The sequence below is a fragment of the Sciurus vulgaris genome (genome assembly GCF_902686455.1).
Source record: "Sciurus vulgaris genome assembly, chromosome: 10".
NCBI classification, from domain to species: Eukaryota; Metazoa; Chordata; class Mammalia; order Rodentia; family Sciuridae; genus Sciurus; species Sciurus vulgaris.
This window is the reverse complement of record NC_136470.1, coordinates 3206809-3224026: the sequence shown is the minus strand read 5'-3', so window position 1 is coordinate 3224026 and position 17218 is coordinate 3206809. Positions and strand designations below refer to the sequence as shown.

General features: G+C 55.3%; 1 protein-coding gene across 1 annotated transcript; it reads right to left on the bottom strand.

Moving 5' to 3' along the window:
- Positions 1-3933: 3933 nt before the first annotated feature.
- On the bottom strand, positions 3934-6850 carry TFF1 (trefoil factor 1). The gene is made up of 3 exons (XM_079155818.1): positions 6714-6850; positions 4527-4691; positions 3934-4118 (listed from the first exon to the last, which is right to left on the bottom strand). The coding sequence occupies exons 1-3, from the start codon at positions 6787-6789 to the stop codon at positions 4102-4104; spliced, it is 258 nt and encodes an 85-aa protein (XP_079011944.1). The 5' UTR covers positions 6790-6850; the 3' UTR covers positions 3934-4101.
- Between the last annotated feature and the right edge of the window lie 10368 nt (positions 6851-17218).

Below are 17218 nucleotides of genomic sequence, written 5' to 3'. Positions count from 1 at the left end.
AGTCCACATCAGAGCTCAGACAGACCACGAGCAGCCCACCCTCGTGCCAGACGGCTGCAGGGATAGACAGGACTCTCCACGCCCCGCTGCCTACTGGAAAGCCCCTGCCTTGCCTCCAAAGGTGAATGTCTCCCCACAAGAGACTCCCTGGACTTCCACCTGAGGACATGGGAAGTGCTTGAAAGTTCCTGGTTTGCCATCCGCAGGCCAGTCGGAAGCGGGTAGGGTGCAGGACCTGCAGCCAGCTATGGCAGCACCTGGGATTGAACTGGTCAGACAGGTGCTTCGACTTCATGTCTGCAGAGCAGGAAGAGTGTGGCTCAGCTCTGCCGACCACTGCTGAGGTGGGCCTGTGTCCAAAGGAAGAGAGACCAAAGGAGTCTCCACCACCAAGCAGCATTTGCCACTGTGAGTGTGGGGGACCCCTACAGGGATCCCACGGATTCAGGGTCCTAGGAGCCCTTGCCCCGCATGGCGGTATACGCCCCACCTCAGGCCCCTTCCTGAGAGCACCTGTTGTGGGCAGGTGCTATGATCGACAAACCCTCAGCCCCCGTGTGGAGCGGGTCTCACTGAGGTCCTGGGGGCCACAGCTGGCCCGCCCCACCCCTTGGCACTCCAAGGACCCTGCGGCTCCTGGGCTGCTGTTCCAAAGCTTCCTCTTCTGCCTGGAAAGTGCCAGAATGGCAAGCAGAGGTGGTGCTGGGCCGATGCTTCCCTCTTACTTCCGGGGTGTAGGAGGAAGCCATTTCCCTCCTGGGGCCTCCTCTGCCCCTGCCCCCATCTCTCACCTCACCACTTGGTGTGAGGACCAGAAGGAAGCCATGAGTCCTCTCACTTGCCTCTGTGCTTGTCATGTACAAAATTCAGCAATTCCCCACACCCGACAAAGACTGAGGGAGCTGCAGATGCCCCTGAGAAGCCCTGAGGCAGCCAAGGGGCCGGGGCCAGGAGAGGCCTTGCATCTGTCTTTGACCGTTTCTGGAGCACCTCGGGCTCCCATGCCCAGGAGCTCTCTGCCATTCTTCCGGCTGTGCCCACCCCTGCGTGTTCCTTTGCCCCCTCTGCTGCAATCTACCACTGGGCTTCTCCTGGCTGGCGAGACTTTCCAGAAGGATGTGCAGCAGAGACTGCTGTCCAGACACTCTTTTGTGCCCTTTTCCTGGAGTGAGAGGGCAGAGGGCAGTGGTGGCAGGGTTGCTCCCACTGGAGTCCTGGGCCTCTTGCCCATCCTGACGCTGAGCGGCAGCGTGTGCGTGTGGAGGGTGGGTGCCAGCAGAGGGCGTGGTGGAGGAACACAGAGAAAGGGAGCAAGTGGTGGCACTCACCCCCTTCACTCCCCCCACCGGGCAGCGGCCCAGGGACCAAAGGAGGGGAGAGGCCCTGCCTGGTCAGCCTCCTGTCAGCTGGCCCAGCCGCCATCCAGTCGCGCCTGCCAGCAGCAAAGCGTCCGCAGCGGCTGCCCCAGCGGAGGCTCCTGGCCGCCCACAGGTGCGCTGTAGGAGCCCACGGGGAGAATGTGGCTCAGACCGGTTTCCAGGCTCTGTCGGGAGATGCCTCACATCTGCCCACACCTCCTTCAAGTTCTGGGGCTGAGGCACTGGGGGGGAAGGTGGGGTGCCCTCCATGCCCCAGGGGCTGCTCTTGGCCTTGCTTGGCCTTTGTCCCCAGTTCTTGGTATCTCAGGTCAGCTCGGTTCTTTTGCTCCACTCAAGATAGAAATCGCCAAGGGGCAGCAACGCCCTCCGAGGAAGGCTTGACTGGGGCTTGTGCTGGGCGCAGGGACGGTGAGCAGGTGAGGGTTCTGGATGGTGAAGCCAGGGCCAAGCTCGCCCCGGCTGGCACACGATTCCTCCTGCTGCTGCTGGCAGTGATCGTGCAGGGCCTGTGGCCTGTGTGTCTTCTGCTCTGGACACTGGGACAGTGCATGGCAAGGTGTGCTTATGGGCACTGGGCACCCTGTGCTCGCCCCTGGGGGTGCTCAGTGCGGAGGTCACACGGCAGGCCCAGCCGGGCATCAGCACATGTGGAGGCTGCAGCAAAGTCCCTTTGCAAGTTTGAAGAGGTGGCACATCCTCCCAAACCTGCTTCCCATCCAAGATGCCACGGACACGGCAGGACCTCGGGCTTCTCAGCCCGCTTCATCCTGGCTGCACGGGGCCTCCATGTCATCAGCACCCTCAGTTCTGGGACCACCTGATGTGACCCTGACCTGTGTGGCAGCAGGTGCCCCTCACCTACAGATTGGAGATCAAGCCAGGGAGGAGCATCACTTGTAACGCAGCCGATGGTGCCAACATGAGGAGACTTTCTCTGGACCCCGCTCACTGACCTGCAGTGGGGCTGTGCGGGGGCAGAAGGGGACACTTGCCGGCTGCAGTGAGAACTGCAGTGAGCACCGGGCATGGAGAGCAGATCCCCAACAGATCAAGGACCCTCCTGAGGACTCGTCCCCAGGACTCTCACCTCGGCTAAGAGCACTTGCCACTGCCCACTGTGCTGGGCCTCAGGCTTGCTCTCCGTGGAGGGTCTATACCGGCCTTGGGAATAGGTGGTCAAAGCAGCAGTTGACCTGCAAGGAAGGACACCAGCTTCACCCAGCTCAGAATGGAGGCAGTGGGAGCTCAGATCATCAGCTCGGGGGCGTGCAGGCTTCTACCAGGGAGAAAAGGTCTCTCCTCAGAACCTTCAAGATGCCACCTACGTCTCATGCCAACATAGACATGTGGCCACATCTGGCTGAAGGAGAGGGTGGAAAGTGAGTTCTTTCCCCGTCCTTCACGGAGTGGAAGTGAGATAAGGCAGAAGGTGAGAAGGGAAGAAGAGGACAGCAGGCACCCAGGACACAGGCCAGTTCTGAACTGTCATGGGGAAAAGCCACCTCCCTGGCCCCGAGGACTTGTGGGGAGAAGGCATGGGGCCCCAGCCAGCTGGTCTGTTTTGACATCTAGAGATTTCCTAAAGTATACCAGATCATCGGCACAACTACCTACGAGACACTGGAGCACCCGCAGATCTTGGCGTCCATGGGGTTCTGGACCCAGCACCACCTGAACACCAGGGGCCGCTGTGCTGTTGTGTGCAGGTGAGGTCCTTCCCATCCTGCTGTGGCTCTCCTGTGGGTGTCTGCTGGCCTCCTGCTCCTCTTTCCTCCTCCGCCTACTGGCCGATGGTCTGGGGACTGGCAGACCTGACTATTAATTTGGGAAGAGCTGGTCTAAGGGCACAACACTCTTCCTGCTGGGATCCAGCTGACTACCCAGAGTGAGACCTCCTGTGCTTTTGTGCAGGTAGCACACAGCCCAAGGGCACCTGGCAGACCCAAGTGGGGAGAGGAATCCAGCTGCCTGGGGGGGCACCTCTCCGCACCCTCACGGAGGGGGCTCTGTGCCCTCGTCAGCAGGGCCACGTGCCGTGGCGTCTGGTTGGGAATTTCAGGTGGCTCTGCATCCTTTTATCTGGCCTGTGATAGTAGAAAGGTGACAAGATGACTCTGCGCGACAGTGTCCCTCCCCCTCCTTCAGTTTTCCAGGGTGGGGCCTCCAGGTGTCCCGCTGTCTGCGTTCTTATCTTTGGCACTTCAGACACGCGGTCAAGCTTTATCTCCTAAGCCAGCTTCCATTTGGGAGGTAAAGGGGCATTTGTGTCCCCTGGTGGCTGGGCCCCCACAGCGAGGCTTGCAGAGCCCTGGGACTTCACTAGACTATGGCTGAGACTCGCTCCTCAAAACCCAGAATGAGCCTGGAATCTGCAGGCCCCACACAGACACTGATGCCACCAGCACGGGGCCCCACCTGTCCCCCCAGCCGCCCTCTCCTGCCCCACAGCTAGTCTGCAATCCAGATCTGGAAACTGGCAGTGGAAACGCTGCACTCCACTCTCAGACACAGAAACGCAGTTTGTGTTTAGAAAAAATAAAAATAAAGCAGAGAATAACGCTCATCTCTTTTAATTTCAGGCCAATTTTAAGTACTAGAGTCAGAGAGGTCCGTCTGCGTCTAGAACAGCTGCAAAACAGGGCTGTGGGTCTGGCAGGAGGTGGCGGAGCTCCAGGGCCACCAGGTGCAGAGTCATGGTGCAAGCGGGCGGCGGGAAGGGCGTCTAGAAGGCGCACTCCTCTGCAGTGGGGGAGAGAGGCATTAGTGGGAACACGTGTTCTCTCTCCCTTCGGAGCAATTGCAGAGTTTTTGCTTAAAATACAGCAGGAAAATCTTTAGAGAGCAGGAACTGCCTTCATGTTTCCATGATCACCCTGCCACATCCACCCCAAGTAGCAGAAAGTGTCACATGGACTGAATCTTCCCTGGGTTTGGTTCGAGTGGTGACGAAGGTCCCGGACGGGACGGTCCTTCAGCCCCAACTCTCCATGCCCGGCTGGAACCCAGCCTTGGCAGGCAGAACCACCTCATTGCATCCCAGGGCTGCCGGCAGGCACAGCACAGCCCGAGGCGCTGAGCAGCCCCAGGGTCCCCACAGCTGTTCTGATTCTCAACCCTCAGACCCCACTGTGTTGCCAGCTGCAGTACCTTCGTCAGTACGGTCTGTAGTGTTGTCTGGGATCAGAGGATGGAAGCACCAGGGGTACCCAGGGGGATAGGCTTTAAAACAGCAGTTCTTTTTCTCACACTCCTCGGCCGTGACCCCAGGGAAACCACAATTTTCCCTTTGACTGGGGGCCACCTCACACGACTCTACAAGTGCAGAAAGGGCAAGAAGCACAGGTAAATCGAGGGCTGGCTTCCCCCATGCTATCATCCACACCCCACCCGGCTTCCTTCTCCAAGGAAGAAACCGCCTGGTGAGGCTGATGCCGAGTGGGGCTCTGGATCTGAGTGGGAGGCAGGGCCCGCTTTCCAAATGTGCAAACATAGGCACACGGAGGAAGCCCGCCACTCTGCGCCTGCCCCGTGACTTATCCACCTGCTCCTTAATTCCAGCAAAGGATTGTTCAGCTTCACTCACCTGGTAAATGAGTATTTACCAAGCACCACTCATGCGTGCAAGAAACACACCTGGGCCAGGCAATGGGTATCCAGAAGGGTAAACTAGAGCTGTCGTTCAGAGCCTAGCGGAGAAGCTCATGGAAACAGACAAGACAGCACAGCACCGTCACCCCTGGGCTCAGAGGGAAGTGCAGGACAGTGGGCCTCCCAGGAGGGCCCGTGGCAGACAGGTTGAACAAAACAGGAAGGGCTTCCTGCAGGAGGAGGTTGAGCAGGTGAGGAGCAGGTGAGTAGAGAGGTGGGGACTGGGGTGACTTTAGCCTGGGGGCCCCTGAGCAGTGTGAAACGGGGCCTTGGTGAAGTGTCCAGAGGGAGACTCACTCATGGGGATACTCCTGGGGAGGCTTGGCAAGGCTCACAGGGGCAGCTCACAGCGGTCACATGGCCTGGGTACGAGGTCAGCCAGGCCCGAGCTGGGGACTATAGTCTGGGGGCCTAAGGGCTCTGGTGGCCATCAGGCTGTGGCAGGCAGCAGAAGACAGGGCGGCACCTCCCCGTGCGTCTCTGTGTTGGGGTTCGGGAGGGAGGGCTCAGGAGCGCTCTGGGGATGTCCAGGGTTCTACAGGTGCCACCCTCCTGGTCTGTGTCCACATGTGGAAGTTACCTTGGGCTTTCTTGAAGGGCTCCTGGTTTTGCAGGAAATGTCAGGACCTATCCCTACTGGTTGGTGGCCTCAGTGGGAACATCAGCCTTCCCAGGTCTGATCCCCATTATGAATCTAAGGTGGCCATTGTCCACCCCATGGGACAGTTGGAGGTCTAGGGGAGCCCACAGAAAGGGAGAATCAGCAGCCCCAAGGGGCAATAGGGGCAGCTGGCCACTGCAGGGGTGACCCACTGCCTCCCAGCTGGGGTCCCCAAACAGGAGTTTCAGATCTCCTGAACTGGCCTCTGTGCTCTACAGGGCTCTGTCCTGCCTACCTGGCGTGGTCACACGAGGGACCGTTGAGGGCCAAACATGCAATTACGGTCTTGTAGATTTGTGCTGCGACGGGCTGTGGACCCAGGGGATTCAAAACGAGCCCTGGGCCCCAGGCCAGAGGGCAAGGGTCAGGGGCTGCCAGACTGCGAATCTGGCTGAGCTGGGGACTGGGCAGGGAGGGGAAGAGCCGAGCAGGCTGGGACCCTCACTCAGGCCATTTTCTCCCTCGGGTTGAGAAGCCCACCCACTTCCTGCCATGACCTTGGAGGCCCCAAACTATAGGCATTCTCTTTCCTGCTGCCCTAAAGTACCTGCTTCCACCTGGCCACAGCCACAGCCATCAGGAGGCCTGGCAGGTGCCTGAAGGCGAGCAAGCACCCCTAGCTCCTCTCTAGCCTCTGCGGAGGGCCTGGGTTTGGAAATTTGGGAAATACTTTCTGCTACACGCCCCCCAAAGCAGATGCCACCCATCAGCAGCATTCTGCAGCCCCTCCGAGCTGGGGACCCGGGCAGAGCACCCTTCCCCTCTCCAGATGGAGTGGGGACAGACGAGTCCTCCGAACGGGCAGGACCCTTCCTCCTCCGTTCTCAGGGAGAACGCGACTTCCCGCGGGTCCCCGAGCCTGCCCTCGCGGTGTCTGCCGCCTGCCTCTGCTGTCCTGTCGACGGGTGTACTTCCAGGGGCTGGAACAGTGCTGGCGCAGGCACAGCGGCTGCACAGCGACACTCGACACCAAGGCTCTCACGTCCACCGGGCCATGCCCAGCAGGAAGCAGGAGGCTGCCTTACCTTTCTGGTCCCCTGCCAGGGTGCTGAGGGTCAGCATGAGGACCATGAGCAGGACGCAGGTCACCTTGTGCCCCATGGCTACTTCACCTCCTCTCGGCCAGAGCAGACCACGAGTCAGGATGGGAATCGGTCCGAGTTCCCGCCTTTATACGACAGGACTATTTGCTTAGAGTGTGAGACAGAGTTTGCCTAGGGAGGGTCCCCATTCCTCCACGCCAAACAATCTCCACCAATTACAAGGCGTTCCTGAGACCCCGTGAAGCCGGTCAGCGAGTTTGCTGATAGGGAGAGCGCTGTGTGGCCAGCGATCCCCGGGGCAGAGATTCGAGATTCAGAAAGTCCCTGTCTTATCCATGAGGTCCTCCAACCAACCTGGGTCCAGTCCCTCCCACAGGAGCACACGCTGCTCTCACCGAGCTGATTCATAGGGACAGAAGGTCCAGGAAGGCCCAGTAGCTTCAACTATGTCCCCTTCCAGGGTGACTGGGGAGGAGGAGCCCCATCCAGCTGACCTAGTCCTTTCTGATGGGCCCAGGAGTGATTCTCAGCCATGTGGAGAGTCCAGGTCTGAGGGAGGGTTTCTGAGGCTGGACAAGATGCCCAGGGGAGGGACGAGTCTGTTCCCCACTCTGCTCGCCCCAGGGGTTTGGACCTTTGCCGGCACCTTCTCTCCATTTGCTCTGTCCTGCTGGACATCTCCATGGCAAATGTGTACGTGAGTGCCAGGCACCCAGGGCCTTTGAGAGGGAGCTGGCCCCACCCAGAGGCTCCCCTTCCAGCGGCCTCCACCTTGGACACAGGGCTGCTGGGGCTGCAGGTGGGGGCTGTGGGCTTCTGGGTCTGCAGGCCAGCTGACCTCCGTCACCTCCAGTCCCTCACCCTAAGAGAACTCAGAGACGTGGGGGGGGGGGGGGGATTTGGGCAGAAATGCCACAGGGAAATTGGGAATCCTGGAATCTTTTCCACCCCTGCGTGAGCTTCAGTCGGCCACACCATGGAATCCAGGGTGGAGGATTGGGGGAGTGGGGACCACAGAGGGGTGAATGGACATGGAACTCACGGTGCCTACAGGCCACGGGATAGTGTGAGCCCTAAGACAGAAGAAGGGCCTGTCATTGGGGACCACACAGATGGAGCCGGATTGTGTTATGTTGAGTGAGTTGAGTTGAACAAGAAAGACAAATCCAGCTTGTCCTAGGCATGGACAGCTGGACTCCTGGAAGCAGGGGGTGGAGTGGTGTTGCTCGGGCTGAAACTGGGCTTGGGGAAGCATCAAAGGACACACGGTTCCAGTCAGACCAGAGGAACAAGTTCAAGAAAGCCAGCATCCATCAAGGTGATAGTGTTTATAGCAACATACTGTATATTTGAATAATCAGAGAGCAGATTTTAAGTGCTCTCACTGCACAAAATAATATGTGCACACGAGACGACCCATATGTTAAGTACTTGATTTTGCCACTCCATAAGGTATACACCTGTGCTGAAACATCATTTGCATACCACAGATAGACATAATTTTAATTTTTCAGTCAATTTAAATAATAAATAAAGTGGGATCAAAAGAAGAAAGATGCCCACAGCATCCTTCAGAAGTCCAGTAGCCCAGGCTTTGAGGCCAGGGTTGATGTGGGACAGAATCCCTCAAAGAGAATGGAGTCCAGGGTCTGGGGAGGGGTCTTAGAGCAAGGCCACAAGGTATATGGTGACCTCTGTCCCAAGCCTTCCCCAGAATGGCTGGACCATGTGCCGGTGCTATGGGTTACCTTGTATCCCCTCAAAAGATATCGAGGTCCCGACCCCCAGCACCTGCGAGCATGACCTGACTTGGAAATAGGGTCTTTGTGAATGAGCCAGGTGAGTTGGAGTTGTTCAGGTGGCCAGGACTGTCTCCCTATAAAAACAAGGAATGTGGACATAGGTGCAGCAGGAAGGCGAGTGGAGACACAGGGAGCAACCATCTAGGCCGAGGGACAGCTAAGGCTACTGAAGCCGGGGAGAGGGCTGGAAGGGACCCACGGGGGAGTGTGCGGCAGACACCAGGCTCCAGCAACACAAGATGGCGCATCTCCGTCATTAAAGCTTCTGGGTTCAGGGGACTTTGTTGCAACAGCCCCAGGAGCTAATGCAACCAGTGTGACTACGCTCTGGGGAAAGAAAAAAGGCTTTCCAGGGTCATTAAGCATTAGCTCTGGCCTGACGGAGCCTCAGAAACCAAACCCCACAGTAGCTCAGCGTGTGACTTCAGGTGATGGCTGAGTCGGCTCAGCTGGTCCCAGGGCGTGTCCAGTGAGGCCTGCCCCCCCGCCCCTAGGGAAGCTTTGTAATAACATGGAAAATTGTTCTGCTGCAGTATTAAGTCAAAAAGCACCAGACACGAAAGTTTACAAAGAACTCAGTAGGAAGAAGAGCCTTCCCCTGGATTCCGCCTCCCAGTCTCCTAAAGCACTTCTAAAATGCACACAATTAACTTTTACCGTTGAGAATACTGTATTTTAAAAGTGCAGTGTGGCAATTTTTTCCCCCAAAGGGAGAGGGAAAGAGAGGAAGTGCCCCTTCCCTGGCCAGTGAGTCAGAGCCAGATGCAGAGGGGTGTTTGACGTTGGGGTGCCAGGGGCCCAGCCCCACTGACACACTGGCTCTGTGACTGTTGCTCGCTCCTTCCCTGAAGTTAAACACGGGCCCAAGGTGAGGCCCGAGCACTTGTATCTCTTAGATTTCAGCTCCCAGCAAGGGAAGCGCCCCTCCCAGCAAACCCTGAGCTCCTACACACACCAGCAATGTGCAGGCTTGGCCAGGAGGGACAGGACACGAGTGGCCACAGTGGTGAGACGGGGCCTTACCCCTGTCTACCCATGTCCCCTTCTCCCGCCCCTCCTCCCAGCCCTGCCCTTCACTGGCACCGGTTCTCATCTCCTGAGCAGCCCTGACATCTGCAAAGGCAGGTGGTAAAGCAGCCCTGGGGGCAGGGCACATGGCTGGGAAAGGCACCTGGGCTGCAAAACTGCCCTGTGGTAGGCAGGGCCTGGAACCCAGGGTTCCTGAGCCCACCTGCGTCCAGAAGAGCGTGTCCCTCTTCTTGGGTCACCTCACCACCTGGAAACCACTGAGCCCACTCAGGAAAGCATGTGTCCTGCCACGGTGGGTACCAAGCACATGCCACAGGCTGCACATGGCCAGCAGTGGGTCATCCATGGCACCAGCAGGGTTCAAATGAGCGACTTCATTTGAAACATGAGTTAGGAGGAGGCGAGTCCTCCCTGCAACATGGCATGCTGACCCCTTCCAAGTGAGAGGAAGGGGTGGCTCTAAAGTCACCAAGCTGACAGAACCCAGCCAGGCCCCCTGTATGAAGTCCATCTCCAGGGCGCATGGCAGGCAGCTAAGTCCACCCATCACTGTGCTGGCTTTGCAGGTGGCTTGCCTCCCGAAGGCTGGTGTGCTGGAAGCTTGGCCCCAGTGTGAATCGTGGAGATGGGGTTGCCTTCAAGGGGTGGGGCCCAGTGGGAGATGATGAGGTCATGGGGCGTGCCCGTGGAGGGACTGGTGTAGCTCTGGTGACAGTGGTGTGGTACAGTAGTCTCCTCCACTCCTGCAGCGCAAGCCAGTTCCTCTTTCGCTTCTCTGCCATGTTGAGACACTGCCAGGGGGTCCTCACCAGACACAGCACCATGCTGCCGGGGCCACAGCTGGGAGCCAAACAAACCTCTTCATTGTATGAGCCTCAGTGTCGTTTTAGAGCAATGGAAATGCACCAGATCAGTGTATTTTTTTTTCAGTGTATATTTTTAAATTCCCACTTAACGAAGGGGAAGCCATAATCCTTTCCAAGGGCATCATGGTCTTTTTGATTTTCCCACGTGCAGAAATGATGAGCTGGAGTCGGTTTCTGAGAGCAGACCTCAGGGCCCCTGGGCTTCTCTGCCAGTCTGCACTGGGGAAGTGGGGACGGGGAGGCGCAAGAGGCCCAGAGGAAAATGGAGCATGGATCGTCTCAAAAGGTTCATGCTGAGGGCATGGCGTTTCAGAAGTGTCAGGGCTTACCAAATAACAGAGCGTCACAATACGAGAAATCGAACTGACGGGATTGAAGAAGGAAAGCAGAACACAGTGACAGCAGGGACATCAAGACCCCTCACAGCAGCTGATAGATCTTCAAGGCAGGAAGTCGGCAAGGGCGCCAGAGATCTGAACCCAACGACACCACCCAAGGAAGGGCTCCGAGAGATTTCTCTAGGCTACGCCACCAGGAACAGCAGCCAGTACATCTCTAAGTGCCGGTTAGACCCGCCGTAAGCCAGGTGCGGAGGCTGGTGGGGAGTGGCGAATGGAACACGCTTTGTTCCACCCATCTCAGGGCAGAGGTGATGCCCTTCTGAGAACTCTCCGTGGTACCTTGCTGGCTGGAGACAGCTCAGTCACCTGGTCAGCTGGTGACGTCCAGCTCACAGAGGATTCTGTGTCCCACGGAATTCATTGGTTCAAATGGCCCTAAATTCAAATGCCAGCTGCCGGGGATGGAAGAGTGACCTGTATGCTCAAACAGCCTTGAGGCGCCAGCCGCCCGGAGGAGGCAGAAGCACCTCGCGGGTCACTGAGTCCTCAATGAGGCCCGACTTTTGTTTAGTTTTTGTTCTGATTAGTTGCACATGGCAGTAGAATGCATTTATACACTCTGAGAGCTCATGCATCAATGGAGTGCATCTCTCCTTTTTCTGATCATACATGTTGCAGGACCACATGGGTCATGCAGTCACACAAACACAGGAGGCAATAATGTCTGTTCACTCTACTACCTTTCCTACCCCGTGTCCCTTCCCCTCCCTTCACTCCCCTCTACCTAATATAAAGTAACTCTATTTGTTTATCTTGAAGAAGCTTTTCTCACAATAAACCCTTTTGAAGTCTTCACCTACAAAATAAAGCAAGTGGAGTCTCACTCTTTGTTAGCCCTCAGATCACTGTCAGGGGTGACCGGCCAGCGGGGCCTGCTCTTCACCTGTATTTGAGTCTTAGTCTTTATTTCTTATTATTTCTTATAATATCAAGTCTCCTCATCTGACCGACTGCCTGCATTCTGAGAAGTGTTCCGTCACCATGCAGGTTGTGGCAAGAGTGGTGCACGCCGCTAAACCCAGCAGCCAGGGAGGCTGAGGCAGGAGGACCAAAGCCAGCCTCCGCAACTTAGCAAGACCCTGTCTCCCAATAAAATAAAGGGCTGGGGATGTGACTCAGGGGTAAAGCACCCCTGGTTCAATCCCCAGTACAAAAAGAAAAATAAAAAACAAAATACACCATAAACAAGCATCTAAATAACTGAGATGGCGTGAGGGGATCCCACGACTGCAATGCAAACAGAGACAGCAGGAGACTCTCCAGACACCTGGGAATCAGGTGACAGTCTTGTAAGTAATGCATGGATTGAAAAGGAAGTTTCAATGAGATTCAAACACACAAGAGCTGAATGAAAATAAAAACATGTCAAAATGTGTAGGGCTCAGCTGAAGCAGTGCTGAGATAGAAATCTGCAGGGTTAGCCTACAGTAGACATGAAGGGAGAGCCCGGCCAGGAGCACATGCCTACAGTCCCCGCTTGGGAGTCTACACAGGAGGTCACCTGAGCCCAGGAGTGTGAGGTCAACAGCGAAAGCCCATCTTAAAGACACACACACACATACACACACAAGGAACGGTCCCAAATCAATAACCCACGTTTCTACCTCAAAAGAATAGAAAAAGAAGAGCCAAATAAACCCAAAACAAGGAGAAGGAAATAAATAACAAAGCTAAGAGCAGAAATAGATGAAATTAAAAATAGGGGGAAAAAGACAAAAAAAAAATTGCTCTTTGGGAAAATCAGTAATACTGAGGAACTATAGCAAAATTGACAAAAATTAAGAGAACACAAATAATTCACATCAGAGTTAAACAGGGAACATCACAACAGACCCTGCAAACATCTAAAGTGAAAATCATGAAGAACATCACTCAAGAATCTAACAATTTAGAAATAAACTCAGCCCTCAAAAACCAGAGTACCATGACTCAGGTAAGAAGACATACGCAACGTGAACAACCCTATCATCACCCATGAAACTGAATTCAGTTTTAAATCTCCAAAAGTAGAAATTTTTACATACCCCCCTTTCTTTTTTTAAAGAATGAACACAAGTTTTACAATCTCTTCCAGAAGATAGAAGTCAGGTGAACATTTCCCAGCTCCTTTTACCCTGTTACCAAAGCCAGACAACCAATGCACAAAAGAAAACAGTACATTGTCATCTCTCGTGAACAGATGATCTTGGATTAGATGCAAGGTTCCTCGGTGAAACATTAGCAGACCTAATTCAACAATGCACAGCACGAGTCCCACGTGACCAGGCAGGCTCATTCCCACCACGTGGCACTGGTCAACCTTAGGAGGTCACGGAAAGCATTACACCTGCAAGGCACAGAAGACAAAGCACGTGATTGTATAACGAATATGGAAAACAATTAACAAGATCCAGCACCTATCCATAATTTAGCAAAAGAAGTCTCAGCAAGTTAGTAACAGAGGGAGTTCCTCCACTTGGAGAGGAACATCTGCAAAGCTAACATCGTTCTCAATCCACTCAGCCTAGAAGCTCTCGTCACCGAAACTAAGAAGGGGAAGGAGACGAAATTCAGAGATGAGCAGGGAAGAAATGGAGCTGCTGTCTTCAGATGAGGACAGGACAGGTCAGTACCTGGAGGATGGGCTGCAGCCTGAGGTAGAGCTCAGTCAGCCTGAGAGAAGCCAGCGAGGCCCGGGGACACAAGAGCCCACAGCAATGTCACTGGGTACGCAGAATTTAACATTAGAAACACAGTCGCCGCTTACAGTCACTCAAAAATGGAATACATTTAACAGAACATGAACAAGATCCACGTGTGGATGTGACAAGGTTCTGAGGAAAGGAATCAGAGGTCCTGGGAGACGGAGAGGCCGGCCAAGGTGACGCGTTGGTCGACTTGGCAGAGGCCAGGCCCCCGACTCGACTCGATGCAAAGCAGTTCCTGCACAAACCCCGGCCAGGTTTCCTACAGACACACATCAGCTCATTTTAGAGTTGATGTTGGAAGACCCGGGCCCCAGAATAGCCAAAACAAGCTTGAAAATGAAGATTCGAGCGGGAGGAACCCCATCTGCCATACTTAGGTTTCCTATTTTAGGACAGCAATTGTGACAGCCTGGTAGTAGCAGATGGACAGACTCACAGATCAACAAAACGAAGGAGAGACTGGGAAATGGACTCACGCACGCCCGGCTGATGTGGGCAAAGGAGCAGAACCAATTCAGTGGAAGAAGAAAAGCCTTTCACCAAGTGGTGCTGGAACAACTGGTATGAGACTCAAAACACATCACAGAATCCAAATTAAGATATGAAACTGCAGAACTTTGAGGAATAGGAAAAAAGCGTTGCAGGACGTGTAACAGGAAACCCCATCGTTATGTACAACTACAATGCACCGGTTCACAAAATGTGGAAAGAAAACAAACCTTTGGGACCCCAGAACTGAGCAGAGTTCTCCAGGTTGACAGTGTGAACACAGATGCAAAAGGAAAACTTCATCCAAGGAACCACACCAAAGTTAACACCCTGGCTCCAGGAAAGCCCAGCAGACAAGGACAGAAAGACAGCCTGCAGACTAGGAGAAAATATTTGCAAGCTACATATCTGGCTAAGGATTTGTGTCGGAATATAATAAGAACTTCCAAACTGCAACAGTAGAAAATAATCTGGCCGAAAATGGGAAAGGGCACAGAGATGCTTCGCAGAGAGGATGGCAGCAAGCTCACGAAAGGATGCTAGCCACCAGGGAGATCCAAACCAAACCACACCAGATGTCACCGCACACCTATCAGAGCAGCTGAAAGAAAAAAAAGTGACAACACCCGTTGCTGGTGAGCATTCAGAGAAGGGAACCCTCCTGCATTGCTGGTGGGAATGTGGGATTGACGATTGCAACATCAGCAGCTCCCGCCCCAGAAGTCTGCCTGCTGGGCCTCTCCAGGCCAGGAGAGCCAGAAAAGGGCTCTTGCAGGTGCAGGGGCTGCATCCTCCCAGCCTCCACTCGCAGCAGAAAGGGGTCAGCAAGCGGCCAAGGCAGGTGAGGAGGGGATAGAAGACATAGCCTCATCACAGCCATCTCCTTGCCAAGGACAGGGGGAGGGCGGGGCCTCTGCATGGCACCAGACAAAGGGAGGAAATGCCCTGAGAGCCCAGCACACACCCTGAACCCGACCCCAGGGCTGTGGGTGGCTCTCAAACCCCACCCCCGGCTTTGCTCTTCCTTCTTAGAAAAGAAGCCTCTGCTTGCAGCTTGCCGCCAGCTGTGGTAGGACCCTGGCCTCTCTTTGAGCTAGACCTGGAGCTGCTGGTTTTCTGCATGATCCCATCTTGCCCTAAGGCAGACCAGAACCCAGGGGGACGGAGGCATGGCAGGCCTCCACTTGCTCACCTCCAGCATTGTCCCTGCACTTTTAAGTGCAGAAATGAGTCTTATTACTGATTTATGTTCCCTTCAGGCTGATCTTCGCCTATTTCAAGAGAGATGAGTGCCAGCCTGTGGAGCATCAGCTCTTGGACGAGCTGTGGAGTGGTGCACTCATTTTGTGGTGGCTGTTCATTCACGTCTCCGAGTTCCTGAGCTCCCAGGGGTCCTAGCTCTGGCCTGGGTGCCAGGGACATGGGGAGAAGGAGCAGCTCTGTGCTCAGTCAGTCTCAGCCTGGAGTGAGAGACCTGTGAGCAAACGCCACATTGCCATGGAAGTGCCACCCCGCACACACACAACAGGTTTGTGCACACGCACACAGGATTTATGAGGAGAGAGTGGGGCCGCAGATTCAGGGGCACCCAAGACGACTCCCCAAGACCATCCCCCAAAGAGACAAAGGAATCTACCTGAGTGGCCAGACCAGCAGCAGCTCTACAGGCCAGCTCCTCTGAAGGCCCTGTTCAGACAGAGAACCGTCAGGCCAAGCAGCCAGCATAGCCGCAGGCCCTGCGAGGCTGTCTGTCACAGGCTGTGGGGGACACAGTGGCCCACAAGGGACTCTGTCTACTCCATCTAAACGAGCTGATCTGAGCTGATGCTGGCGATCCCGGCAACAGAAGCTTTATTCTTTGGCCATGGCTGTGCTTCCTGTCCCCACGGGCTCGGCCCCTTCCTCCTCCCCGTTGCTGAGGCTGGTGCTCAGAAGTGGCACCTGCCCACCTGAAGGCCAGCGTGCCCGAGGCGGGGAGTCTCCATTCTTTGCCAAGGGAGGCCCTGGGGCTTTGCCCTGCATCTGTGGCCTCCACTCCTGCACCAGCCGGGGAGAGCTGGAGCGTGTAGTCCCAGGGCACCCAGGGCCAGACAGGCATCTCCTGCCCCAGGAGGAAGGCGAGCCTTCCTTTTTCATGGCCAACTATGGTATTTAAATTGTTGACCAAACAAATAAAAAAAATAGATAAATAATCTGTGGCCAATTTTTAACACTCTTCTCCCCAAACTTACTAGAATGTTTTAGTTCTTCTCCTTCTCCATCTCTTTCTTGTGGTGCTGGGCATTTAACCAGTTCCTGTACCACTGAGCTACACCCCCATCCTTTTTATGTTTTATTTTGAAACAGGATCTCCCTAAATTGCCAAGGCTGGCCTTGAACTTGCAACCCTTCTGCCTCAATCTCCTGAGTCACTGGATTGCAGGTGGGCACCTGGCCTGGCTGTTGTCAGGTCTTCTATAATTCTTTTTGAATGTTACATTAAAGGCACAGGGAATTCAGTAGAGATTGCTGTGCCCGTGGCTCGGTCCTGGATGGCTGTGGGGATAGAGTGCCCTGCACATTCCCCGTCCCAGGTCCCACCAGTCAGGACAGCTCACTGGCCTCTGGTACATCCTGGCTGCAGGCAAGGAGGGCCCTTGCCATGACTTCCTTCCTGGCCTGGCTCGCGGGCACAAGGCAGGGCCTGTGCTGCGGAGGTGGAGAAGAGAGGGTAGCCAACAGCCCCACCCCCTGGACCTCCACTCCAAGCCAGAACTGTTTCCACGAGAGCAAACATTGCCTGGGAGGAAGGAGGACGCAACCAGCAGGACTTGGACTCACTAACAAGCCTCCGATGGCTTCAAACAGCCAGCACGAAGCACCTTTGCCTCAAACGCCGAAGTGTCTTGCTTCCTTTCCTGAAGTACGATGAGCTATTCTGGACCCCAGATGCGCCACAGACCCTCCGTGGGGCCCTGGGAAAGTGCTACGCCTCTCACACCCCACGGAAGGAGTCCACAGGCACGCAGGCCGTGTGTACATGCTGGCTCGTTGCCCGTCTGCATCACCCAACACCTTTGCCAGGTGCCAGACCTCTCCTAGCAGGATGAGACAGTGGTCAGAGAAGGCCAGAGCCACAACAGAATAGAAACCTGCTTCTCAAGCAGCGTGGTGCACAGGAATTCTTTTTTCTTCACTCTGTGGATACATAATATGTAAGCTATTGTCCAAAGA

What these genes read in the sequence shown, in the direction of transcription:
- TFF1 (XM_079155818.1), bottom strand. Translation starts at nt 6,789, where the DNA reads ATGGGGCACAAGGTGACCTGCGTCCTGCTCATGGTCCTCATGCTGACC. An exon ending in CCTGGCAGGGGACCAGAAAG is followed by an intron (nt 4,692 to 6,713) that starts GTAAGGCAGCCT and finishes CTGCACTTGTAG; the next exon opens with AGTCGTGTGAGGTGGCCCCC.